This window comes from Pelobates fuscus, chromosome 2, assembly GCF_036172605.1.
Source record: "Pelobates fuscus isolate aPelFus1 chromosome 2, aPelFus1.pri, whole genome shotgun sequence".
Taxonomy (NCBI): domain Eukaryota; kingdom Metazoa; phylum Chordata; class Amphibia; order Anura; family Pelobatidae; genus Pelobates; species Pelobates fuscus.
This window is the reverse complement of record NC_086318.1, coordinates 4,259,476-4,287,077: the sequence shown is the minus strand read 5'-3', so window position 1 is coordinate 4,287,077 and position 27,602 is coordinate 4,259,476. Positions and strand designations below refer to the sequence as shown.

The window sequence follows — 27,602 nt, the reverse complement described above, 5'->3', positions numbered from 1 at the left end:
TTAGGTACAGCCCCCGGCTCAGACAGTGTATGTGTGTGTGGTTAGGTACAGCCCCCGGCTCAGACAGTGTATGTGTGTGTGGTTAGGTACAGCCCCCGGCTCAGACAGTGTATGTGTGTGTGGTTAGGTACAGCCCCCGGCTCAGACAGTGTATGTGTGTGTGGTTAGGTACAGCCCCCGGCTCAGACAGTGTATGTGTGTGTGGTTAGGTACAGCCCCCGGCTCAGACAGTGTATGTGTGTGTGGTTAGGTACAGCCCCCGGCTCAGACAGTGTATGTGTGTGTGGTTAGGTACAGCCCCCGGCTCAGACAGTGTATGTGTGTGTGGTTAGGTACAGCCCCCGGCTCAGACAGTGTATGTGTGTGTGGTTAGGTACAGCCCCCGGCTCAGACAGTGTATGTGTGTGTGGTTAGGTACAGCCCCCGGCTCAGACAGTGTGTGGTTAGGTACAGCCCCCGGCTCAGACAGTGTGTGGTTAGGTACAGCCCCCGGCTCAGACAGTGTGTGGTTAGGTACAGCCCCCGGCTCAGACAGTGTGTGGTTAGGTACAGCCCCCGGCTCAGACAGTGTGTGGTTAGGTACAGCCCCCGGCTCAGACAGTGTGTGGTTAGGTACAGCCCCCGGCTCAGACAGTGTGTGGTTAGGTACAGCCCCCGGCTCAGACAGTGTGTGGTTAGGTACAGCCCCCGGCTCAGACAGTGTGTGTGTGTGTGTGTGTGTGTGGTTAGGTACAGCCCCCGGCTCAGACAGTGTGTGTGTGTGTGTGTGTGTGGTTACGTACAGTCCCCGGCTCAGACAGTGTGTGTGTGTGTGTGTGTGTGGTTACGTACAGTCCCCGGCTCAGACAGTGTGTGTGTGTGTGTGTGTGTGTGTGTGGTTACGTACAGTCCCCGGCTCAGACAGTGTGTGTGTGTGGTTACGTACAGTCCCCGGCTCAGACAGTGTGTGTGTGTGTGTGTGTGTGTGTGTGTGTGTGGTTACGTACAGTCCCCGGCTCAGACAGTGTGTGTGTGTGTGTGGTTACGTACAGTCCCCGGCTCAGACAGTGTGTATGTGTGTGTGTGTGTGTGTGTGTGGTTAGGTACAGCCCCCGGCTCAGACAGTGTATGTGTGTGTGTGTGGTTAGGTACAGCCCCCGGCTCAGACAGTGTATGTGTGTGTGTGTGGTTAGGTACAGCCCCCGGCTCAGACAGTGTATGTGTGTGTGTGTGTGTGTGTGTGTGTGTGTGTGTGTGTGTGTGTGTGTGTGTGGTTAGGTACAGCCCCCGGCTCAGACAGTGTGTGTGTGTGTGTGTGGTTACGTACAGTCCCCGGCTCAGACAGTGTGTGTGTGTGTGTGGTTACGTACAGTCCCCGGCTCAGACAGTGTGTGTGTGTGTGGTTACGTACAGTCCCCGGCTCAGACAGTGTGTGTGTGGTTACGTACAGTCCCCGGCTCAGACAGTGTGTGTGTGTGTGTGTGTGTGTGTGTGTGGTTACGTACAGTCCCCGGCTCAGACAGTGTATGTGTGTGTGGTTAGGTACAGCCCCCGGCTCAGACAGTGTATGTGTGTGTGGTTAGGTACAGCCCCCGGCTCAGACAGTGTATGTGTGTGTGGTTAGGTACAGCCCCCGGCTCAGACAGTGTGTGGTTAGGTACAGCCCCCGGCTCAGACAGTGTGTGGTTAGGTACAGCCCCCGGCTCAGACAGTGTGTGGTTAGGTACAGCCCCCGGCTCAGACAGTGTGTGGTTAGGTACAGCCCCCGGCTCAGACAGTGTGTGGTTAGGTACAGCCCCCGGCTCAGACAGTGTGTGGTTAGGTACAGCCCCCGGCTCAGACAGTGTGTGGTTAGGTACAGCCCCCGGCTCAGACAGTGTGTGGTTAGGTACAGCCCCCGGCTCAGACAGTGTGTGGTTAGGTACAGCCCCCGGCTCAGACAGTGTGTGGTTAGGTACAGCCCCCGGCTCAGACAGTGTGTGGTTAGGTACAGCCCCCGGCTCAGACAGTGTGTGGTTAGGTACAGCCCCCGGCTCAGACAGTGTGTGGTTAGGTACAGCCCCCGGCTCAGACAGTGTGTGGTTAGGTACAGCCCCCGGCTCAGACAGTGTGTGGTTAGGTACAGCCCCCGGCTCAGACAGTGTGTGGTTAGGTACAGCCCCCGGCTCAGACAGTGTGTGGTTAGGTACAGCCCCCGGCTCAGACAGTGTGTGGTTAGGTACAGCCCCCGGCTCAGACAGTGTGTGGTTAGGTACAGCCCCCGGCTCAGACAGTGTGTGGTTAGGTACAGCCCCCGGCTCAGACAGTGTGTGGTTAGGTACAGCCCCCGGCTCAGACAGTGTGTGGTTACGTACAGCCCCCGGCTCAGACAGTGTGTGGTTACGTACAGCCCCCGGCTCAGACAGTGTGTGGTTACGTACAGCCCCCGGCTCAGACAGTGTGTGGTTACGTACAGCCCCCGGCTCAGACAGTGTGTGGTTACGTACAGCCCCCGGCTCAGACAGTGTGTGGTTACGTACAGCCCCCGGCTCAGACAGTGTGTGGTTACGTACAGCCCCCGGCTCAGACAGTGTGTGGTTACGTACAGCCCCCGGCTCAGACAGTGTGTGGTTACGTACAGCCCCCGGCTCAGACAGTGTGTGGTTACGTACAGCCCCCGGCTCAGACAGTGTGTGGTTACGTACAGCCCCCGGCTCAGACAGTGTGTGGTTACGTACAGCCCCCGGCTCAGACAGTGTGTGTGTGGTTATGTACTGCCCCCGGCTCAGACAGTGTGTGGTTATGTACTGCCCCCGGCTCAGACAGTGTGTGTGTGGTTATGTACTGCCCCCGGCTCAGACAGTGTGTGTGTGGTTATGTACTGCCCCCGGCTCAGACAGTGTGTGTGTGGTTATGTACTGCCCCCGGCTCAGACAGTGTGTGTGTGGTTATGTACTGCCCCCGGCTCAGACAGTGTGTGTGTGGTTATGTACTGCCCCCGGCTCAGACAGTGTGTGTGTGGTTATGTACTGCCCCCGGCTCAGACAGTGTGTGTGTGGTTATGTACTGCCCCCGGCTCAGACAGTGTGTGTGTGGTTATGTACTGCCCCCGGCTCAGACAGTGTGTGTGTGTGGTTATGTACTGCCCCCAGCTCAGACAGTGTGTGGTTATGTACAGCCCCCGGCTCAGACAGTGTGTGGTTAGGTACAGCCCCCGGCTCAGACAGTGTGTGGTTATGTACAGCCCCCGGCTCAGACAGTGTGTGGTTAGGTACAGCCCCCGGCTCAGACAGTGTGTGGTTACGTACAGCCCCCGGCTCAGACAGTGTGTGGTTACGTACAGCCCCCGGCTCAGACAGTGTGTGGTTACGTACAGCCCCCGGCTCAGACAGTGTGTGGTTACGTACAGCCCCCGGCTCAGACAGTGTGTGGTTAGGTACAGCCCCCGGCTCAGACAGTGTGTGGTTACGTACAGCCCCCGGCTCAGACAGTGTGTGGTTACGTACAGCCCCCGGCTCAGACAGTGTGTGGTTAGGTACAGCCCCCGGCTCAGACAGTGTGTGGTTATGTACTGCCCCCGGCTTAGACAGTGTGTGGTTATGTACTGCCCCCGCTAGTTACCTGTTCAGATTCCGGATTCAGAGCGTACTGAATGTTGCATTCGCCTACGATGCCCAGGTGCTGGATGACTTTAATGGCTGTGTCACGCAACATGTTATATTCATGATCATTCAGAGTCTGACTCGGAGCCACCACAATGGACTCCCCAGTGTGAATACCAAGGGGGTCCACATTCTCCATGTTACACACCTGTAAAAAGATGGGAATAAAAAAATAAAAATAACCATTAAAATGTAAAAACCTGCCACCTTTTCATTCTCGGTGTACCTACCTGAGCTAAGCTGCTTGGACTAGTAAGGTGAGCACTGTGGCTACATGTCTGTCTGGATAAAAGACTTTTCTATTTTAACATGTCTCTGGGTAAACTTCCAGTTCACGTCTTAGTAAGTGCATTGCAAACCCCACATTCAGCCTTCACCGACCCCATCCTATCCCTGGTGCATTCGATTCCAGAGCTTTCTATTGCTTTATAATGGCAATCGTTAGAGAGATCTCTGGCAAGGAAACATGTGATTTTGTTTGATTCGGATATAAAGGTCACAATCAATGCACGCCATCAGTGGATCGTATGTCAATTAAAATGATTAAAAAATAATACATTTACTTTGAATACCGGAGTGTTTGGGTGTATTTAGAAGAACCGGGAGGGGAACCAAGGGGGGGGGGGGGGGAGGGGGAAGGGGGGGGGTAGGGGAATCACCGCAGTGCACCAACTGAATGCTTCTCGTAAAGCATTTAATCCCTCACAGAAAGCATCCTCTCTTTCGTGTTTTTTTTTAAAGAAGAGCAGGCAGAACGAAGGGCTTTTATATAAATGTTAATATCGCTTGAAGAAAAATGAGAAGAAACACCACAAAGCAATTTAAATGTTTAGCTAGGTTATGGAGTGTTCTTTTAAGATTTACAATTATAATGGGGTGATGCAATGATTGTTTTCTTTTGCCGCACCGTAACTTGACATTCTCTTCGCAAGTTTATTCTTTATTAGAACACACAATGGCTCGGTACCCTCTCTCCCAGGACCCAATCAAGCGCCACGTGGCTGCTCACCGTCACACAGTTGTTATAAGCGTCTCTCACAACCTCATACTCAATTTCCTTCCAGCCCTTCAGAGATTTGTCCACCAGAACTTGAGTGGTGTGGGCAAAAGCCTGGCAAACCAAAGCCGTCAGCTCTTCTTTCGTGTTGGCAAACCCAGAGCCCAATCCCCCCAATGCATAGGCGGAACGAACCAGAACCGGATACCCAAGACGATCGGCAGCAGCCTGAGCCTAAAAGGGAGAGAGAGAGAGCGCAATGAGAAATGTGCACCATGCAATGACAGCACCCCAATAACCACTCAGGGATCAGAAATCTGCTGTGATTTGCCAAAGGTGACAACGCCGAGCCCATGTTCTCTTACCTGCTCCAAGGAGAAAGCAGCCTCACTAGGGGCCACATGTTCCCCAATCTCCTCCATTTTCTCTACAAAAATCTTCCGGTCTTCTGTCATTTCTATAGATGACACTGGAGTGCCAAGGACCCGCACATTGTACTTTTCCAGAATACCACGCTTTGTCAGTTCCACACCACAGTTCAGCGCCGTTTGACCACCGAACGTTAGCAGAATACCATCTGGACGTTCGTTCTTTATCACCTGAAGGAAGCGGGATCAGTTATGACATTGCAGAACAGCGTACGTAGCCATCCAGCCTCTCTAGGACGGGAGACACTGACCTGAGTTACGTAGTCGTGGGTCAGTGGCAGGAAATACACTTTGTCTGCCAGGCCTTTCGATGTCTGCACTGTGGCAATGTTGGGATTAATGAGCACAGTCTGTATGTTCTCCTCCTTCAGAGCTTTAATGGCCTGAAAGAGAGGGATACCACTAAAAGTAAATCAAATTCCAAGGTGGATAAACCCCACAATACCAGCCACTCGCTGACAAACAGAAGGAAGTTATGGGACATGCAAAATTTGTTACAGAAATAAAAATCATGTTTTGCCATTACTAAAGAGAGTATTAAATTGTACCTGGGATCCAGAATAATCAAACTCCCCAGCCTGACCAATCGACAGGCCCCCAGAGCCGAGGATCAGCACCTTGCGAGGGCGAGTCTTTTCTAGGTCAGAAACATTCGGGTTGTCTTTGTACGTGAGAAGATCTCTCACACGCTGCTTCACTGGTGGAAAATGAAAAGTCATAACTTTAGTAACTCAGAGCAGGACAATCAGATTCTTGAGATAAACCGTGGCTGTTACCAACCTGTTCTGCCTTCCACTGCCCCAGCCTTCACATCCCGTACGGTATCCAAGAACACATCAAACAGGGACACCAGATCCATGGGCCCTGCACAATGCTCTGGGTGGAATTGAACACTACAAAAACATTAACGGTTAGAATGCAAGACACCCAACCAGTGTCAAAACAGAACCTTCAAACACTATTACAGTTACTTATATAGTGCCAACACTCACTGCAGCGCTGTACAATTATATATATTATTGTAAAACAAGAGACAAGTCTAACAAAATGTGTGTGTGTATATATATTACAGATTAAGTTAAGCACACAAAAATACATTTCAAGTTTTACAAGGCTACTCATCCACCCTTCCTCTGCCGTCTCCCCAATTCCCCTTCATTGAATTCCCTCCTTTCCATCTGTGTACGTGTCTAACCTCCTTTTAGATTGTAAGCTCATTTGGTCAGGTCCCTCTTTGCCAACTGTTCCCATATGTCAAACGTGTTTTGTTAGTAAAGACCAAAAGGGAGTTTGGGGCACAGCCGGAACGAGCATTCTGCAGGACTGGTGCTGCCGTAGTGACCAAAATGTATACAGAATACAGAGTTTAAAAGTACAGCTTTACATTTTACAGGGTTACCTCAAATCTCGTATCTCCGCAAACAAATCTGGAGGCCAGCGGTGTGCGCAGGTCTAACACGCGGCTAAGCCTGCCGGGGGGCGCGCAGGTCTAATACAGGGCTAAGCCTGCCGGGGGGCGCGCAGGTCTAATACAGGGCTAAGCCTGCCGGGGGGCGCGCAGGTCTAATACAGGGCTAAGCCTGCCGGGGGGCGCGCAGGTCTAACACGCGGCTAAGCCTGCCGGGGGGCGCGCAGGTCTAATACAAGGCTAAGCCTGCCGGGGGGCGCGCAGGTCTAATACAGGGCTAAGCCTGCCGGGGGGCGCGCAGGTCTAATACAGGGCTAAGCCTGCCGGGGGGCGCGCAGGTCTAATACAAGGCTAAGCCTGCCGGGGGGCGCGCAGGTCTAATACAGGGCTAAGCCTGCCGGGGGGCGCGCAGGTCTAATACGCGGCTAAGCCTGCCGGGGGGCGCGCAGGTCTAATACGCGGCTAAGCCTGCCGGGGGGCGCGCAGGTCTAACACGCGGCTAAGCCTGCCGGGGGGCGCGCAGGTCTAATACAGGGCTAAGCCTGCCGGGGGGCGCGCAGGTCTAATACAGGGCTAAGCCTGCCGGGGGGCGCGCAGGTCTAATACAGGGCTAAGCCTGCCGGGGGGCGCGCAGGTCTAACACGCGGCTAAGCCTGCCGGGGGGCGCGCAGGTCTAATACAGGGCTAAGCCTGCCGGGGGGCGCGCAGGTCTAATACAGGGCTAAGCCTGCCGGGGGGCGCGCAGGTCTAATACAGGGCTAAGCCTGCCGGGGGGCGCGCAGGTCTAATACAGGGCTAAGCCTGCCGGGGGGCGCGCAGGTCTAATACAGGGCTAAGCCTGCCGGGGGGCGCGCAGGTCTAATACAGGGCTAAGCCTGCCGGGGGGCGCGCAGGTCTAATACAGGGCTAAGCCTGCCGGGGGGCGCGCAGGTCTAATACGCGGCTAAGCCTGCCGGGGGGCGCGCAGGTCTAATACGCGGCTAAGCCTGCCGGGGGGCGCGCAGGTCTAATACAGGGCTAAGCCTGCCGGGGGGCGCGCAGGTCTAATACAGGGCTAAGCCTGCCGGGGGGCGCGCAGGTCTAATACAGGGCTAAGCCTGCCGGGGGGCGCGCAGGTCTAATACAGGGCTAAGCCTGCCGGGGGGCGCGCAGGTCTAATACAGGGCTAAGCCTGCCGGGGGGCGCGCAGGTCTAATACAAGGCTAAGCCTGCCGGGGGGCGCGCAGGTCTAATACAGGGCTAAGCCTGCCGGGGGGCGCGCAGGTCTAATACAAGGCTAAGCCTGCCGGGGGGCGCGCAGGTCTAATACAAGGCTAAGCCTGCCGGGGGGCGCGCAGGTCTAATACAGGGCTAAGCCTGCCGGGGGGCGCGCAGGTCTAATACAGGGCTAAGCCTGCCGGGGGGCGCGCAGGTCTAATACAGGGCTAAGCCTGCCGGGGGGCGCGCAGGTCTAATACAAGGCTAAGCCTGCCGGGGGGCGCGCAGGTCTAATACAGGGCTAAGCCTGCCGGGGGGCGCGCAGGTCTAATACAGGGCTAAGCCTGCCGGGGGGCGCGCAGGTCTAATACAGGGCTAAGCCTGCCGGGGGGCGCGCAGGTCTAACACGCGGCTAAGCCTGCCGGGGGGCGCGCAGGTCTAATACAGGGCTAAGCCTGCCGGGGGGCGCGCAGGTCTAATACAGGGCTAAGCCTGCCGGGGGGCGCGCAGGTCTAATACAGGGCTAAGCCTGCCGGGGGGCGCGCAGGTCTAATACAGGGCTAAGCCTGCCGGGGGGCGCGCAGGTCTAATACAGGGCTAAGCCTGCCGGGGGGCGCGCAGGTCTAATACAGGGCTAAGCCTGCCGGGGGGCGCGCAGGTCTAATACAAGGCTAAGCCTGCCGGGGGGCGCGCAGGTCTAATACAGGGCTAAGCCTGCCGGGGGGCGCGCAGGCCTAATACAAGGCTAAGCCTGCCGGGGGGCGCGCAGGTCTAATACAGGGCTAAGCCTGCCGGGGGGCGCGCAGGTCTAATACAGGGCTAAGCCTGCCGGGGGGCGCGCAGGTCTAATACAGGGCTAAGCCTGCCGGGGGGCGCGCAGGTCTAATACAGGGCTAAGCCTGCCGGGGGGCGCGCAGGTCTAATACAGGGCTAAGCCTGCCGGGGGGCGCGCAGGTCTAATACAGGGCTAAGCCTGCCGGGGGGCGCGCAGGTCTAATACAGGGCTAAGCCTGCCGGGGGGCGCGCAGGTCTAATACAGGGCTAAGCCTGCCGGGGGGCGCGCAGGTCTAACACGCGGCTAAGCCTGCCGGGGGCGCGCAGGTCTAACACGCGGCTAAGCCTGCCGGGGGGCGCGCAGGTCTAATACAGGGCTAAGCCTGCCGGGGGCGCGCAGGTCTAATACAGGGCTAAGCCTGCCGGGGGGTGCGCAGGTCTAATACAGGGCTAAGCCTGCCGGGGGGCGCGCAGGTCTAATACAGGGCTAAGCCTGCCGGGGGGCGCGCAAGTCTAATACAGGGCTAAGCCTGCCGGGGGGCGCGCAAGTCTAACACGGGACTTTTATAGCTAAAGCTGAATTGACTTTTTATTTGCATTACTAACCTGAATATAGGCTTGCTGTCGTGGACTATACCCTCATTAGTCTTGTCATTCGCATTGGTGAACAAAGCGGACCAGCCGTCTGGCAACGTGCTCGGGTCCACAGCATAGCCGTGATTCTGGGAGGTAATGAAACAGCGCTGGGAACCCTCGTGGATACAAGGCTGATTGTGACCTCGGTTTCCATATCTAAGAAAAAGACATCACATCACCAGTAAGTAAAACACATTCACAAGAGTCTATTTAGGAGGGACAATGCCTATTTTGGGTCCCTCTGTTCTAGGAGTTGCTCATTGTTGGTGTATCCGAGTGTATAACAGAGCTCCACAGCAATAATACTCCCAGTAATGTGTCTGTATGTATAACAGAGCTCCACAGCAATAATACTCCCAGTAATCTGTCTGTGTATAACAGAGCTCCACAGTAATAATACTCCCAGTAATGTGTCTGGGTGTATAACAGAGCTCCACAGCAATAATACTCCCAGTAATGTGTGAGTGTATAACAGAACTCCACAGCAATAATACTCCCAGTAATGTGTCTGAATGTATAACAGAGCTCCACAGCAATAATACTCCCAGTAATGTGTCTGAATGTATCACAGAGCCCCACAGCAATAATACTCCCAGTAATGTGTCTTAGTGTATAACAGAGCTCCACAGTAATAATACTCCCAGTAATGTGTCTGTGTGTAACAGAGCTCCACAGTAATAATACTCCCAGTAATGTGTCTGAGTGTATAACAGAGCTCCACAGTAATAATACTCCCAGTAATGTGTGTGAGTGTATAACAGAGCTCCACATTAATAATACTGTCAGTAATGTGTCTGGGTGTATAACAGAGCTCCACAGCAATAATACTCCCAGTAATGTGTCTGAGTGTATAACAGAGCTCCACAGTAATAATACTCCCAGTAATGTGTCTGTGTATAACAGAGCTCCACAGCAATAATACTCCCAGTAATGTGTCTGAGTGTATAACAGAGCTCCACAGCAATAATACTCCCAGTAATGTGTCTGTGTATAACAGAGCTCCACAACAATAATACTCCCAGTAATGTGTCTGGGTGTATAACAGAGCTCCACAGCAATAATACTCCCAGTAATGTGTCTGTGTGTATAACAGAGCCCCACAGCAATAATACTCCCAGTAATGTGTCTGAGTGTATAACAGAGCTCCACAGCAATAATACTCCCAGTAATGTGTCTGAGTGTATAACAGAGCTCCACAGCAATAATACTCCCAGTAATGTGTCTGAGTGTATAACAGAGCCCCACAGCAATAATACTCCCAGTAATGTGTCTGAGTGTATAACAGAGCTCCACAGCAATAATACTCCCAGTAATGTGTCTGAGTGTATAACAGAGCTCCACAGCAATAATACTCCCAGTAATGTGTCTGAGTGTATAACAGAGCTCCACAGCAATAATACTCCCAGTAATGTGTCTTTAAACTACAATATGATTAGAAATCAGTCTCTGTAAGTAAGATACATTGTTGTTCTTCTAACTTAGATTTTAGTTCTATAAATTGTTATTAGTAAGTCAGAACAGTCTGCCCATGGCCACCCCCCACTCACAACAATTCCACTCCCAGATCTCACACACCTCACCACTCCTCTAAACTTAAAGTGTCCCTCTTTGTACATGTGAAAAATTGGGAGGAAGAGATTTGTACACCTGAGTATATTACCAGAAGAGAGTATATCCTGCACAGAGTATATTACCCACAGCCCAGGAGAGAGGGGTCTGTATTCCACAGAGTATATTACCCACAGCCCAGGAGAGAGGGGTCTGTATTCCACAGAGTATATTACACACAGCCCAGGAGAGAGGGGTCTGTATTCAACAGAGTATATTACACACAGCCCAGGAGAGAGGGGTCTGTATTCCACAGAGTATATTACCCACAGCCCAGGAGAGAGGGATCTGTATTCCACAGAGTATATTACCCACAGCCCAGGAGAGAGGGGTCTGTATTCCACAGAGTATATTACCCACAGCCCAGGAGAGAGGGGTCTGTATTCCACAGAGTATATTACACACAGCCCAGGAGAGAGGGGTCTGTATTCCACCGAGTATATTACCTACAGCCCAGGAGAGAGGGGTCTGTATTCCACAGTATATTACCCACAGCCCAGGAGAGAGGGGTCTGTATTCCACAGAGTATATTACACACAGCCCAGGAGAGAGGGGTCTGTATTCCACCGAGTATATTACCTACAGCCCAGGAGAGAGGGGTCTGTATTCCACAGTATATTACCCACAGCCCAGGAGAGAGGGGTCTGTATTCCACAGAGTATATTACCCACAGCCCAGGAGAGAGGGGTCTGTATTCCACAGAGTATATTACACACAGCCCAGGAGAGAGGGGTCTGTATTCCACCGAGTATATTACCTACAGCCCAGGAGAGAGGGGTCTGTATTCCACAGTATATTACCCACAGCCCAGGAGAGAGGGGTCTGTATTTCACAGAGTATATTACCCACAGCCCAGGAGAGAGGGGTCTGTATTCCATCGAATATATTAACTGCAGCCCCGGAGAGAGGGATCGGTCCCCACAGAGTATATTACGCACAGCCAATGAGAGAAGGGTCAGGGCTGTTGTACAAATTTAAGGGGAAACTACAAATGGTCCATATAAAGTCTCATTAGTGGTAGCATATTAACTAAAACCTACAGCGAGCAGTAGTGGTTATGGTGTTGGTATTTGGGTGTTAATTTGTAAGAACAATGTGCCCTGGTGGCGGGTACAGTTCGTATATCCAGAGGCTGCATTTTTGGATGGTAAATCAGGTGGTTCGACCCGTGCATATTAACCCCTAGACTACTTTAACACTTACACCAGCTCTATCCTAAACCCATCACGCAATATAAAAGATGTAGAAGAGGCCTCTGATTTAGCAAGCATGGTTCGCATATTACAGATTGGACAGAGATTAAATGATCACATTGCGAAACGCACTCCCGCTAACGTTTAGTGACGCCACAAGGAGAGTTTGCCAACAAATCTTGTAAACTAAGGAGAGTTAATATCAGTAAACCGTGCCAAGGTCATAATCCAAGCACACACGTCAGAACTATTTCAGCCGGAGTAACTCACCGATGTGAGAATAGACTGCAGTCAAGGTTTTGAAGGACACAGAAAACCAAGACAGCCATGACACGTTTATATAACGAATATACAATAGAAGTATTTGGAGATCACCATTTCATTACAAGATTATCAGCTTGTTTTTGAACTTTACTCATATACACACATGATATCACTAGACTGACCAGGATACTCCTGAATAGTGACATTTTCTGGGGATACAACGTGGATCCCGAATTTCAGGACAAACAGTCGAATGGGATGCACCTTGGATTTATGGATTTTCTTGTATGACTATATGGGCCTTAAATTTGAAACTCACTTTTTATGCTCACCTCAAACCTGTGACTCTTGCATGAATTGTGTCTAAACATGTTTAGATAAATGAAAACACTTTTTCTGATAGAGATTTGTGACTTACTTCATCTTGAAAGTCTTCGCCCCAATAACCAGGGAGAGGATCTGATGCCCCAAGCAGATTCCAAACAGGGGTTTAGGACTGTCTCCGGCTAGGAATTGTTTAATGTTGCGTATGGTCTGTTGGCAAAATACAGGGTCCCCAGGTCCGTTACTGATAAACAGCCCATCGAATCCTGACAAAACAAAGTAAGAGGTTACAGACGGCACATGAGAAAATATGAACAACAGTGCGTTCATGTCAAGGTACACAGGTTTAAATAAAACCAGAAATAGATCAAAATTAAGACTTTTGTCATCAGTCAATAAGTTAAAGGAACATTATATATTTATAGAAGTAAAGTTTTTACTATCCAAAAGCCAGCTTCAGTGGTTATGATGCCAGGAGTGTCTTAGAACCTTCCTGCTTTAAGTGGTCAAACTGTTTGAAAACGTACCTCCTGAGAGAAGCTTCTGTTAGCGTCACTAACCCTGCTGTATAGTGCTGGAGTCAGGTAGGTGCTCTCAGCCATTGCTAGCCTCCCTGTAACGCCAGATTTAGCTCAATGCGGGAGAATTCTGGGCTGCAGAAGAGGAGGAGACCTGCACCTGGTGAACCCCAGGTACCTTGTCAAACCATTCTTAGATGGCCTGACTACTTTTACCGGGTGCCAGGGAACTGGTGCTTGGTGTGTTTAACATTTAGAGTCAGGACCCCATTTGGAAATTAAGACTCCCTTTTTATCCAATAGCATCTGTCTCATGGCAGACGCACCACCCAATGTGAGATCAACATTCTGATATGAGGCCAGTGCAATGCTTCTCTTAGAATCATTGGGCACTGTAACGGAACCTTTTGTTAATGGACGCTTCCTAGCTTGCGCCGAGGACCACAACCACCGCACCGGACACCACAACCACCGTAGCTTGACTGGAGTCTCGCCTTCTTCCTTCCACCCTGGATCAGCATCTGTCCTCCAGGACCGTGTGGGAAAGACCTCTTCCTTCCACCCTGTATGAACCTCCAGCATCCAGGACTGTGTGGGGAAGACCTCTCCTCCAAGGAGAGCGTAACAGGAGCAAGCTCTTAAAAGAGCTAAGTGATTCAAGCTCAGGGGAATATGCAGAGCATAGCAATCCCCAGTGTGATTATAACAGCTCCTTCCAATAACGAGACAAGGCTACGTATTGAGGGTGAAGAAGAACTCTGTTTTAAAGGCACACACTCAGCTTTTATGCAATTCTCCCCTGCAAGGGAGACGCCCACAGACAATTATGCATTACCCAATCACACAACGGTTACATCCTACAGATTCCCTCCCCTTAGCCTGAGAGGTAACCCAATTATCCGTACAGTTTAAAACATACTTTTTACCCAACTTTCATAACTCTAAAACTATACATCCAATATTAATAAAAGTCACATATTATTAATCAGCACATTCCAAATACAAACATACCCAAAAATCATTTGAATCCATTCAGGAGATAGACACAATCTACTTTTGACCGACCGCAAGCACATTTTCATGCCCAAAACAGTTCCATGGATTTGGGCTGTGCGGTCGGTCTATTTTACACCGAGAAAATTACTAAGTCCCATTCGAACGAGCGTTCGAATCTTCGAACAGGACTTAGTCTCCAGCCGCGGTGTCGAAGTAACGTAGAAGGTACGGGCCAGCGGTGTTCGTGCAATTGGTAGCCGCAAACAGTTCCATAGATTTGGCTGCACACACCGCTGACCGCGTTCGAATAAGTTAAAATGGCCACCGCCACGTGTTCGTTTGTCGAATGGCGGCCACTTCGACGACTTCGACTGCATTCGAAGTGCCAGTTTAAAAGTTGTAACACTGCGCCAAAGTAATTAAAGGGCCAGGAACAGCATTATAAAAATCCATTATGCCCAAATACAGTTCTTAAAGGGCAATACATCCCAGGGCCATAGTCGCAGGGCAGGAGGCTAGCAATCAGTCCTCTCCAATGCCCAGTGGCAAATGGCAGTTTGTCACAGGCACTTACTGTACATGTGCTGCAAAGGCTGCGCTCTGCCAATCGGAAGCACTATCCCAATGCTTCCCTAAGGGCAGAACTTTCAATATCCAGCGACATCACCATGGGCTTGTTTCCAGAACGTCTTCTTTAGGAATTGGCGTTTCTTATAAACAGCAATGTTTACATTTGTCAGGCTGCAGGACATTGTTTTTGCACCAAGTCAACAACATTCAGATGTAGTAGTTTTGGTGCTTAGCGTGTGCCTCTAATGCGACACAACAAGCAAGAATAAGCTCATTAAAGACCAGCCTTTTGAGATTTGACGTTTACACAGGACATGCGTTGGCTTCCATTGGAAGTTTAGGGAGTTCCTCACATCGATTCTCTGTGCTCTGTGGATAGAATGCAGTAAAACCTACAGATATGGGGGTATATTTATAGAGACCTGCAGGGTCCACAGCATGGTCCCAGGGAAGCACTGTCACCTCAGCCCCCCTCTGACACAAGCAGCGAATCTGGTTGTACTTCAGACCACAGTCCAAAACCGCAATCTTTACGGAAGCTCCAGCATTGAACACACGGGGCTCCTGTAAATACACAAATATGACAATATAGGAATAAAGTGTCCATCAGGCAAAGCGCATTAACAAGCCAACATGTGAGAAACGTATTACAAGGTTCTATATCTAGAGTAATACAAGCAGCTCCTGCGGTTTAAGGACATTAAATCTATTCCCTACACAGATCAATAAGCCACCCATTATTCCTACTTTATGACAACCACCATGCCAAGCGTGCCACCACAAGCCAGGCAGGCCATCTGTGCATAACCATACACTGCCTGAGCCGACATAACCTGTTCATACGACATTCACGCACCTTCACGGACACTTCCTGCACCAGATTCTGCTTCCCAGGATCCACATACGGGATCTGACTTTCTTCCATACCCTCCGGAATGAGCTTCCCAAGCATGGTGCCCTTCTCTCGGATCTTCTTTGTGAGAGCACGGGTGTCCACACCTAGAAAAGATTCACATTATAAACACAACATCGTACAGCACATGGACAAACCCGAATGGGTACATGCGAACCAAATATCTACAGGCTCACTCCAACCACTACATCGTACAGCACATGGACAAACCCGAATGGGTACATGCGAACCAAATATCTACAGGCTCACTCCAACCACTACATCGTACAGCACATGGACAAACCCGAATGGGTACATGTGAACCAAATAGGCTCCCTTCAATCACTACATACAGTGTGTGGGTACATTCAACCAAGCTCCCTTCAATCACTACATACAGTGTGTGGGTACATTCAACCAAGCTCCCTCCAATCACTATATACAGTGTGTGGGTAAGTTCTACCAGGTTCCCTCCAATCACTACATACAGTGTGTGGGTATGTTAAACGAGGCTCTCTCCAGTCACTATATACAGCGTGTGGGTACTACATACAATCACTACATACAGCGTGTGGGTACTACCAGGCTCCCTCCAATCACTTCATACAGCGTGTGGGTACTACCAGGCTCCCTCCAAATCACTACATACAGTGTGTGGGTACTACCAGGCTCCCTCCAATCACTACATACAGCGTGTGGGTACTACCAGGCTCCCTCCAATCACTACATACAGTGTGTGGGTACTACCAGGCTCCCTCCAATCACTACATACAGCGTGTGGGTACTACCAGGCTCCCTCCAATCACTACATACAGCGTGTGGGTACTACCAGGCTCACTGTTTACTGTGTGTGATCCCTAACTAGGACACTGATACAATATTTTTCCCTTTACTCGCAAGCATAAATGAGCCCCAGTCCCACCAACACCTCCCCCAATCAATGCAAGCCCCCTGAATACCCCTTCCCCCACTACATTCGTTACCTTCCAAAGCAGGGATGTTCTGCTCCTTCAGCCATTGGTCTAATGTCAGTGACCTGCTCCAGTGACTGGGGTTCTGGGAACACTCGCCCACAATTAAGGCAGACACGTGGATCCGGTTCGATTCAAACCACTGGAAGAAGAGGTCAGTTAGTGACAGTGGAGCCCACCATCGGGGATAACCACCACCACGTACATTAATAGTTAATAGGAGACGTAGTTAGTGACACCCAGAGCCCACCATCGGGGTTAACCACCACCACGTACATTAATAGTTAATAGGAGACGTAGTTAGTGACACCCAGAGCCCACCATCGGGGTTAACCACCACCACGTACATTAATAGTTAATAGGAGACGTAGTTAGTGACACCCAGAGCCCACCATCGGGGTTGCCCACCATCGGGGTTAAACACCACCACGTACATTAATAGTTAATAGGAGACGCAGTAAGTGACACCTCGGAGACCACCATCGGGGTTAAACACCACCAGGTACATTAATAGTTAATAGGAGACGCAGTTAGTGACACCCCGGAGCCCACCATCGGGGTTAAACACCACCAGGTACATTAATAGTTAATAGGAGACGCAGTTAGTGACACCCAGAGCCCACCATCGGGGTTGCCCACCATCGGGGTTAACCACCACTACGTACATTAATAGTTAATAGGAGACGCAGTTAGTGAAACCCCGGAGCCCACCATCGGGGTTAAACACCACCAGGTACATTAATAGTTAATAGGAGACGCAGTTAGTGACACCCAGAGCCCACCATCGGGGTTAAACACCACCAGGTACATTAATAGTTAATAGGAGACGCAGTTAGTGACACCCAGAGCCCACCATCGGGGTTGCCCACCATCGGGGTTAACCACCACTACGTACATTAATAGTTAATAGGAGACGCAGTTAGTGACACCTCGGAGCCCACCATCGGGGTTAAACACCACCAGGTACATTAATAGTTAATAGGAGACGCAGTTAGTGACACCCAGAGCCCACCATCGGGGTTAACCACCACCACGTACATTAATAGTTAATAGGAGACGCAGTTAGTGACACCCAGAGCCCACCATCGGGGTTGCCCACCATCGGGGTTAACCACCACTACGTACATTAATAGTTAATAGGAGACGCAGTTAGTGACACCTCGGAGCCCACCATCGGGGTTAAACACCACCAGGTACATTAATAGTTAATAGGAGACGCAGTTAGTGACACCCCAGAGCCCACCATCGGGGTTAACCACCACCACGTACATTAATAGTTAATAGGAGACGCAGTTAGTGACACCTCGGAGCCCACCATCGGGGTTAACCACCACCACGTACATTAATAGTTAATAGGAGACGCAGTTAGTGACACCCCGGAGCCCACCATCGGGGTTAAACACCCCCAGGTACATTAATAGTTAATAGGAGACGCAGTTAGTGACACCCCAGAGCCCACCATCGGGGTTAAACACCACCAGGTACATTAATAGTTAATAGGAGACGCAGTTAGTGACACCCCGGAGCCCACCATCGGGGTTAACCACCACCACGTACATTAATAGTTAATAGGAGACGCAGTTAGTGACACCCAGAGCCCACCATCGGGGTTAAACACCACCAGGTACATTAATAGTTAATAGGAGACGCAGTTAGTGACACCCCGGAGCCCACCATCGGGGTTGCCCACCATCGGGGTTAACCACCACTACGTACATTAATAGTTAATAGGAGACGCAGTTAGTGACACCTCGGAGCCCACCATCGGGGTTAAACACCACCAGGTACATTAATAGTTAATAGGAGACGCAGTTAGTGACACCCCGGAGCCCACCATCGGGGTTAACCACCACCACGTACATTAATAGTTAATAGGAGACGCAGTTAGTGACACCCCGGAGCCCACCATCGGGGTTAAACACCACCAGGTACATTAATAGTTAATAGGAGACGCAGTTAGTGACACCCCGGAGCCCACCATCGGGGTTAAACACCACCAGGTACATTAATAGTTAATAGGAGACGCAGTTAGTGACACCCAGAGCCCACCATCGGGGTTAAACACCACCAGGTACATTAATAGTTAATAGGAGACGCAGTATTCCCAGGCACTAAAAAGCTGTAGGAGAGGAGCTGTAGATCGTCAAGGACACAGCCAGGAATGTAAACTAAAAGTTACATGTGCGAGGAAACCGCTCGAAACACTAATCCCGTCACTAATAGCAGTATATGGGTACCAAGGGGCATTGAAATGGGCAAGCAGAAGGCACAGCAATTTGTTAACTAAGGTGTGGGCACCAAACAATCTATTGTTCAGCGTTAGTGATGAGGACCTGGCTGGCACTGAAACTGGTGACTGATGGCTACAGAATGAGGAGAAGGCAAAGCCAGAATGACTTGGGTGGGCAGATAATTCCACTTCCTGATAGTCACACTTTTTATATGCGCTTACCCCTGTGTGGCCTAATTACCAGCCTCCCCCCCCAGTAAAAGCAGAAACGTACCCGGCTCAGTCCAAACTCATCCACTTCATCCTGAGGTATCCCATAGTTTCCAATCAGTGGGTATGTGAGGACAAGGATTTGAGACTTATAGGAGGGGTCTGTGAGTGCTTCAGGGTACCCAACCATGCCAGTCTGGAAAACTGAAAGGAAAGAATAGGTGTTAAACCATTGAACTGCAAGAAAACTTCTTGTGGACCCTACATGGTCAGTGAACCCCCTGACCTGTATCTTTCGTTACAAGCACATTAACCCACCACGTATTTTCCCTTCTCTCCCTGGGTTGGCTCCCCCACACTCACTCTCCCCCCCTCCCCCCCCAGTCTCAGTCTCTCTCTCCCCCCCCCAGTCTCACTCTCTCTCCCCCCCCAGTCTCAGTCTCTCTCTCCCCCCCCCAGTCTCAGTCTCTCTCTCCCCCCCCCAGTCTCAGTCTCTCTCTCCCCCCCCCAGTCTCAGTCTCTCTCTCCCCCCCCCAGTCTCAGTCTCTCTCTCCCCCCCCCAGTCTCAGTCTCTCTCTCTCCCCCCCCAGTCTCAGTCTCTCTCTCTCCCCCCCCAGTCTCAGTCTCTCTCCCCCCCCCAGTCTCAGTCTCTCTCCCCCCCCCAGTCTCAGTCTCTCTCCCCCCCCCCAGTCTCAGTCTCTCTCTCCCCCCCCAGTCTCAGTCTCTCTCTCCCCCCCCAGTCTCAGTCTCTCTCCCCCCCCCAGTCTCAGTCTCTCTCTCCCCCCCCCGTCTCAGTCTCTCTCTCCCCCCCCCGTCTCAGTCTCTCTCCCCCCCCCGTCTCAGTCTCTCTCCCCCCCCCCATCTCAGTCTCTCTCCCCCCCCCGTCTCAGTCTCTCCCCCCCCGTCTCAGTCTCTCCCCCCCCCGTCTCAGTCTCTCCCCCCCCCGTCTCAGTCTCTCTCCCCCCCCCCAGTCTCAGTCTCTCTCCCCCCCCCCAGTCTCAGTCTCTCTCCCCCCCCCCCAGTCTCAGTCTCTCTCCCCCCCCCCCAGTCTCAGTCTCTCTCTCCCCCCCCCCCCAGTCTCAGTCTCTCTCTCCCCCCCCCCCCAGTCTCAGTCTCTCTCTCCCCCCCCCCCCAGTCTCAGTCTCTCTCCCCCCCCCCCAGTCTCAGTCTCTCTCCCCCCCCCCCCAGTCTCAGTCTCTCTCCCCCCCCCAGTCTCAGTCTCTCTCCCCCCCGTCTCAGTCTCTCTCCCCCCCGTCTCAGTCTCTCTCCCCCCCGTCTCAGTCTCTCTCCCCCCCGTCTCAGTCTCTCTCCCCCCCCCCATCTCAGTCTCTCTCCCCCCCCCGTCTCAGTCTCTCCCCCCCCCCAGTCTCAGTCTCTCCCCCCCCCCAGTCTCAGTCTCTCTCCCCCCCCCCCCAGTCTCAGTCTCTCTCCCCCCCCCCCAGTCTCAGTCTCTCTCCCCCCCCCCCAGTCTCAGTCTCTCTCCCCCCCCCCCAGTCTCAGTCTCTCTCCCCCCCCCCCCAGTCTCAGTCTCTCTCCCCCCCCCAGTCTCAGTCTCTCTCCCCCCCCCAGTCTCAGTCTCTCTCCCCCCCGTCTCAGTCTCTCTCCCCCCCGTCTCAGTCTCTCTCCCCCCCCCCCCTCAGTCTCTCTCCCCCCCCCCCATCTCAGTCTCTCTCCCCCCCCCGTCTCAGTCTCTCCCCCCCCCCGTCTCAGTCTCTCTCTCCCCCCCCCCCAGTCTCAGTCTCTCTCCCCCCCCCAGTCTCAGTCTCTCTCCCCCCCCAGTCTCAGTCTCTCTCCCCCCCCCCCCCAGTCTCAGTCTCTCTCCCCCCCCAGTCTCAGTCTCTCCCCCCCCCGTCTCAGTCTCAGTCTCTCTCCCCCCCCCGTCTCAGTCTCTCTCCCCCCCCCAGTCTCAGTCTCTCTCTCCCCCCCCAGTCTCAGTCTCTCTCCCCCCCCGTCTCAGTCTCTCTCCCCCCCCCAGTCTCAGTCTCTCTCCCCCCCCCAGTCTCAGTCTCTCTCCCCCCCCCAGTCTCAGTCTCTCTCCCCCCCCCGTCTCAGTCTCTCTCCCCCCCCCCGTCTCAGTCTCTCTCCCCCCCCCGTCTCAGTCTCTCTCCCCCCCCCGTCTCAGTCTCTCTCCCCCCCCCCGTCTCAGTCTCTCTCCCCCCCCGTCTCAGTCTCTCTCCCCCCCCCGTCTCAGTCTCTCTCCCCCCCCCCCAGTCTCAGTCTCTCTCCCCCCCCCCCAGTCTCAGTCTCTCTCCCCCCCCCCCAGTCTCAGTCTCTCTCCCCCCCCCCCGTCTCAGTCTCTCCCCCCCCCGTCTCAGTCTCTCCCCCCCCCCGTCTCAGTCTCAGTCTCTCTCCCCCCCCCCAGTCTCAGTCTCTCCCCCCAGTCTCAGTCTCTCTCCCCCCCCCCCAGTCTCAGTCTCTCTCCCCCCCCCCCAGTCTCAGTCTCTCTCCCCCCCCCCCAGTCTCAGTCTCTCTCCCCCCCCCCCAGTCTCAGTCTCTCTCCCCCCCCCCCAGTCTCAGTCTCTCTCCCCCCCCCCCAGTCTCAGTCTCTCTCCCCCCCCCCCAGTCTCAGTCTCTCTCCCCCCCCCCCAGTCTCAGTCTCTCTCCCCCCCCCCCAGTCTCAGTCTCTCTCCCCCCCCCAGTCTCAGTCTCTCTCCCCCCCCCCCAGTCTCAGTCTCTCTCCCCCCCCCCAGTCTCAGTCTCTCTCCCCCCCCCCCAGTCTCAGTCTCTCTCCCCCCCCAGTCTCAGTCTCTCTCCCCCCCCCCAGTCTCACTCCCCCCCCCCAGTCTCAGTCTCTCTCCCCCCCCCCAGTCTCAGTCTCTCTCCCCCCCCCAGTCTCAGTCTCTCTCCCCCCCCCCAGTCTCAGTCTCTCTCTCCCCCCCCCCCAGTCTCAGTCTCTCTCCCCCCCCGTCTCAGTCTCTCCCCCCCCCCCGTCTCAGTCTCTCCCCCCCCCCCGTCTCAGTCTCAGTCTCTCTCCCCCCCCCCAGTCTCAGTCTCTCTCCCCCCCCCAGTCTCAGTCTCTCTCCCCCCCCCAGTCTCAGTCTCTCTCCCCCCAGTCTCAGTCTCTCTCCCCCCAGTCTCAGTCTCTCTCCCCCCCCCCCAGTCTCAGTCTCTCTCTCCCCCCCCCCCCAGTCTCAGTCTCTCTCCCCCCCCCCGTCTCAGTCTCTCCCCCCCCCCCCGTCTCAGTCTCTCCCCCCCCCCCCAGTCTCAGTCTCTCCCCCCCCCCCAGTCTCAGTCTCTCCCCCCCCCCCAGTCTCAGTCTCTCCCCCCCCCCCCAGTCTCAGTCTCTCCCCCCCCCCCCAGTCTCAGTCTCTCTCCCCCCCCCCGTCTCAGTCTCTCCCCCCCCCCAGTCTCAGTCTCTCTCCCCCCCCCCCAGTCTCAGTCTCTCTCCCCCCCCCCCCAGTCTCAGTCTCTCTCCCCCCCCCCCAGTCTCAGTCTCTCTCCCCCCCCCCCAGTCTCAGTCTCTCTCCCCCCCCCCGTCTCAGTCTCTCTCCCCCCCCCCCAGTCTCAGTCTCTCCCCCCCCCCCGTCTCAGTCTCAGTCTCTCCCCCCCCCCCCGTCTCAGTCTCTCTCCCCCCCCCCCCAGTCTCAGTCTCTCTCCCCCCCCCCCCAGTCTCAGTCTCTCTCCCCCCCCCCAGTCTCAGTCTCTCTCCCCCCCCCCAGTCTCAGTCTCTCTCCCCCCCCCCCAGTCTCAGTCTCTCTCCCCCCAGTCTCAGTCTCTCTCCCCCCCCCCAGTCTCAGTCTCTCTCCCCCCCCCCCAGTCTCAGTCTCTCTCCCCCCCCCCCAGTCTCAGTCTCTCTCCCCCCCCCCCAGTCTCAGTCTCTCTCCCCCCCCCCAGTCTCAGTCTCTCTCCCCCCCCCCCCAGTCTCAGTCTCTCTCCCCCCCCCCCAGTCTCAGTCTCTCTCCCCCCCCCCCCAGTCTCAGTCTCTCTCCCCCCCCCCCCAGTCTCAGTCTCTCTCCCCCCCCCCCCAGTCTCAGTCTCTCTCCCCCCCCCCCCAGTCTCAGTCTCTCTCCCCCCCCCCCAGTCTCAGTCTCTCTCCCCCCCCCCCAGTCTCAGTCTCTCTCCCCCCCCCCCCCCCCAGTCTCAGTCTCTCTCCCCCCCCCCCCCCCCCCAGTCTCAGTCTCTCTCCCCCCCCCCCAGTCTCAGTCTCTCTCTCCCCCCCGGTTCTCACCGATCTCCCCGGAGGCCGGCCCGGGGGCCCCGCACATGCGGCCGGTGATGCGGGTTCCATCCTCCAGGCAGAGCACAGCGAGCAGCGCCATGTGGGAGACAGCGGGGACCACGTGGGACAGCGGGGGGCGGGACTATGGCGACTGGGACAGCGGGGGGCGGGGTTACGGCGGCAGGGACCACGTGACAGGACCGCAGCCGTCAGAGGGCGGAGACTGAGAGTATGAATAAGAAGGTAAAGCAATGGGCGGGGCCAGAGAGGAGCCATGTGACAGGCCAGGGGAGGAGCTTGCTACAGGCTGCCTCAGGAATACAGTGTCATACAGCGAGGGGCGGGGCCAGAGTTTAACTGAGGACACATAGCTCCGCCTCCAATGTGAGGAACTCCTTCATAATGCCCCGCCCCCAATAACAGCCACTCCTTCCTAATGCCAAAATAACAAAATAATTAAATAAAATAAAATAACAAAATAAAATAAAATAACAAAATAACAAAATAAAATAACAAAATAATTAAATAAAATAAAATAACAAAATAAAATAAAATAACAAAATGACAAAATAACAAAATGACAAACTAAAATAAAATGACAAAATAACAAAATAACAAAATAACATAAAATAAAATAACAAAATAATAAAATAAAATAAAATAACAAAATAATAAAATAAAATAAAATAACAAAATAATAAAATAAAATAACAAAATAATAAAATAAAATAAAATAACAAAATAATAAAATAAAATAAAATAACAAAATAATAAAATAAAATAACAAAATAATAAAATAAAATAAAATAACAAAATAACAAAATGACAAAATAACAAAATAACAAAATAAAATAAAATAACAAAATAACAAAATAAAATAAAATAACAAAATAACAAAATAAAATAAAATAACAAAATAAAATAAAATAACAAAATAACAAAATAAAATAACAAAATGACAAACAAAACAGAAACCAATAAGAAAACAATATAACGAAAACATAAATACCAAAAATGAAACACTGGAAGGGGCACCTGTAGGGGGGAGTGAGCCCCATACCAACATGAAGTGGGTGGAGGAAGAGACCTTCAATGACATCAGTGAGGACAAGGAACGGGACATGGCCAGCTTGGTATCCAACCTTGTGCAAATGGGGAGTTTGCGGTTGTTTGCGGTGCGTTAAACGGGGAGTTTGGTCTGTCACTGTGAAGCAGGCGTAACCCTTACACTACCTGATCGATACAACATCATGAGCGGTGGGTGGCCCCCACCCACCGCTCACGGGTGGGGGCGGGCGGGAGGACAGTAGGTCCCCCCCATTGGGATTTATGGCCCCCACCCACCGCGCAGGGGTGGGGGCTGGGGGGAGGACAGTAGGTCCCACCCCCCCTTATCCTTATTTACTGAATATTCCTCTGTATAACAAAGTTTGGCATTTAGTGAATATTCCCTATTCTGCTCTGTGTCAGTGTGTATCAGGGTCTCTGAAGACAGGTGTCAATCCATATCTGCCAATTGACCCTATGTAGGGGAACAGTCCCTATTCTGCTCTGTGTCAGTGTGTATCATGGTCTCTAAGGACAGGTGTCAATCCATATCTGCCAAGTGACCCTATGTAGGGGGAACAGTCCCTATTCTGCTCTGTGTCAGTGTGTATCAGGTCTCTGAGGACAGGTGTCAATCCATATCTGCCAAGTGACCCTATGTAGGGGGAACAGTCCCTATTCTGCTCTGTGTCAGTGGGTATCAGGGATCCTTAGGATAGGTGTCAATCCATATCTGCCAAGTGACCCTATGTAGGGTGAACAGTCCCTATTCTGCTCTATGTCAGTGTGTATCAGGGATCATTAGGATAGGTGTCAATCCATATCTGCCAAGTGACCCTATGTAGGGTGAACAGTCCCTATTCTGCTCTGTGTCAGTGTGTATCAGGGATCCTTAGGATAGGTGTCAATCCATTTCTGCCAAGTGACCCTATGTAGGGGGAACAGTCCCTATTCTTCTCTGTGTCAGTATGTATCAGGGATCCTTAGGATAGATGTCAATCCATATCTGCCAAGTGACCCTATGTAGGGTGAACAGTCCCTATTCTGCTCTATGTCAGTGTGTATCAGGGATCATTAGGATAGGTGTCAATCCATATCTGCCAAGTGACCCTATGTAGGGTGAACAGTCCCTATTCTGCTCTGTGTCAGTGTGTATCAGGGATCCTTAGGATAGGTGTCAATCCATTTCTGCCAAGTGACCCTATGTAGGGGGAACAGTCCCTATTCTTCTCTGTGTCAGTATGTATCAGGGATCCTTAGGATAGATGTCAATCCATATCTACCAAGTGACCCTATGTAGGGGGAACAGTCCCTATTCTGCTCTGTGTCAGTGTGTATCAGGGTCTCCGAGGACAGGTGTTAATCCATATCTGCCAAGTGACCCTATGTAGGGGGAACAGTCCCTATTCTGCTCTGTGTCAGTGGGTATCAGGGATCCTTAGGATAGGTGTCAATCCATATCTGCCAAGTGACCCTATGTAGGGTGAACAGTCCCTATTCTGCTCTGTGTCAGTGTGTATCAGGGATCCTTAGCATAGGTGTCAATCCATTTCTGCCAAGTGACCCTATGTAGGGGGAACAGTCCATATTCTTCTCTGTGTCAGTGTGTATCAGGGTCTCTGAGGACAGGTGTCAATCCATATCTGCCAAGTGACCCTATGTAGGGGGAACAGTCCCTATTCTGCTCTGTGTCAGTGTGTATCAGGGTCTCCGAGGACAGGTGTCAATCCATATCTGCCAAGTGACCCTATGTAGGGGGAACAGTCCCTATTCTGCTCTGTGTCAGTGTGTATCAGGGATCCTTAGGATAGGTGTCAATCCATTTCTGCCAAGTGACCCTATGTAGGGGGAACAGTCCCTATTCTTCTCTGTGTCAGTAAGTATCAGGGATCCTTAGGATAGGTGTCAATCCATATCTGCCAAGTGACCCTATGTAGGGGGAACAGTCCCTATTCTGCTCTTTGTCAGTGTGTATCAGGGTCCCTGAGGACAGGTGTCAATCCATATCTGACAAGTGACCCTATGTAGGGGGAACAGTCCCTATTCTGCTCTGTGTCAGTGTGTATCAGGGTCTCCGAGGACAGGTGTCAATCCATATCTGCCAAGTGACCCTATGTAGGGGGAACAGTCCCTATTCTGCTCTGTGTCAGTGTTTATCAGGGATCCTTAGGATAGGTGTCAATCCATTTCTGCCAAGTGACCCTATGCAGGGGGAACAGTCCCTATTCTTCTCTGTGTCAGTATGTATCAGGGATCCTTAGGATAGGTGTCAATCCATATCTGCCAAGTGACCCTATGTAGGGGGAACAGTCCCTATTCTGCTCTGTGTCAGTGTGTATCAGGGTCTCTGAGGACAGGTGTCAATCCATATCTGCCAAGTGACCCTATGTAGGGGGAACAGTCCCTATTCTGCTCTGTGTCAGTGTGTATCAGGGTCTCCGAGGACAGGTGTCAATCCATATCTGCCAAGTGACCCTATGTAGGGGGAACAGTCCCTATTCTGCTCTGTGTCAGTGTGTATCAGGGTCTCCGAGGACAGGTGTCAATCCATATCTGCCAAGTGACCCTATGTAGGGGGAACAGTCCCTATTCTGCTCTGTGTCAGTGTTTATCAGGGATCCTTAGGATAGGTGTCAATCCATTTCTGCCAAGTGACCCTATGTAGGGGGAACAGTCCCTATTCTTCTCTGTGTCAGTATGTATCAGGGATCCTTAGGATAGGTGTCAATCCATATCTGCCAAGTGACCCTATGTAGGGGGAACAGTCCCTATTCTGCTCTGTGTCAGTGTGTATCAGGGTCTCTGAGGACAGGTGTCAATCCATATCTGCCAAGTGACCCTATGTAGGGGGAACAGTCCCTATTCTGCTCTGTGTCAGTGTGTATCAGGGTCTCCGAGGACAGGTGTCAATCCATATCTGCCAAGTGACCCTATGTAGGGGGAACAGTCCCTATTCTGCTCTGTGTCAGTGTGTATCAGGGATCCTTAGGATAGGTGTCAATCCATTTCTGCCAAGTGACCCTATGTAGGGGGAACAGTCCCTATTCTTCTCTGTGTCAGTATGTATCAGGGATCCTTAGGATAGGTGTCAATCCATATCTGCCAAGTGACCCTATGTAGGGGGAACAGTCCCTATTCTGCTCTTTGTCAGTGTGTATCAGGGTCCCTGAGGACAGGTGTCAATCCATATCTGCCAAGTGACCCTATGTAGGGGGAACAGTCCCTATTCTGCTCTTTGTCAGTGTGTATCAGGGTCCCTGAGGACAGGTGTCAATCCATATCTGCCAAGTGACCCTATGTTGGGGTAACAGTCCCTATTCTGCTCTGTGTCAGTGTGTATCGTGGTGTCTGAGGACAGGTGTCAATCCATATCTGCCAAGTGACCCTATGTAGGGGGAACAGTCCCTATTCTGCTCTGTGTCAGTGTGTATCAGGGTCTCTGAGGACAGGTGTCAATCCATATCTGCCAAGTGACCCTATGTAGGGGGAACAGTCCCTATTCTGCTCTGTGTCAGTGGGTATCAGGGATCCTTAGGATAGGTGTCAATCCATATCTGCCA

At 52.5% G+C, this 27,602-nt stretch overlaps 1 protein-coding gene across 6 annotated transcripts in view; it reads right to left on the bottom strand.

The window, feature by feature from the left end:
- The window catches only part of CAD (carbamoyl-phosphate synthetase 2, aspartate transcarbamylase, and dihydroorotase), a 61,576-nt gene extending 38,432 nt beyond the window's left edge, over positions 1–23,144 (bottom strand). For all 6 annotated transcript variants that reach the window (XM_063441862.1, XM_063441863.1, XM_063441865.1 and 3 more), the window contains exons 1-13: positions 23,005–23,144; positions 18,901–19,040; positions 16,409–16,538; positions 15,390–15,532; positions 14,956–15,097; positions 12,544–12,715; positions 9,031–9,216; positions 5,826–5,938; positions 5,594–5,742; positions 5,297–5,428; positions 4,983–5,216; positions 4,630–4,851; positions 3,580–3,768 (exon numbers count right to left, since the gene is read on the bottom strand). In XM_063441862.1, coding sequence (XP_063297932.1) covers positions 3,580–3,768; positions 4,630–4,851; positions 4,983–5,216; positions 5,297–5,428; positions 5,594–5,742; positions 5,826–5,938; positions 9,031–9,216; positions 12,544–12,715; positions 14,956–15,097; positions 15,390–15,532; positions 16,409–16,538; positions 18,901–19,040; positions 23,005–23,095 — 2,043 coding nt within the window. In that variant the 5' untranslated portion in view covers positions 23,096–23,144. The remainder of the gene's footprint in view (positions 1–3,579; positions 3,769–4,629; positions 4,852–4,982; positions 5,217–5,296; positions 5,429–5,593; positions 5,743–5,825; positions 5,939–9,030; positions 9,217–12,543; positions 12,716–14,955; positions 15,098–15,389; positions 15,533–16,408; positions 16,539–18,900; positions 19,041–23,004) is intronic.
- Between the last annotated feature and the right edge of the window lie 4,458 nt (positions 23,145–27,602).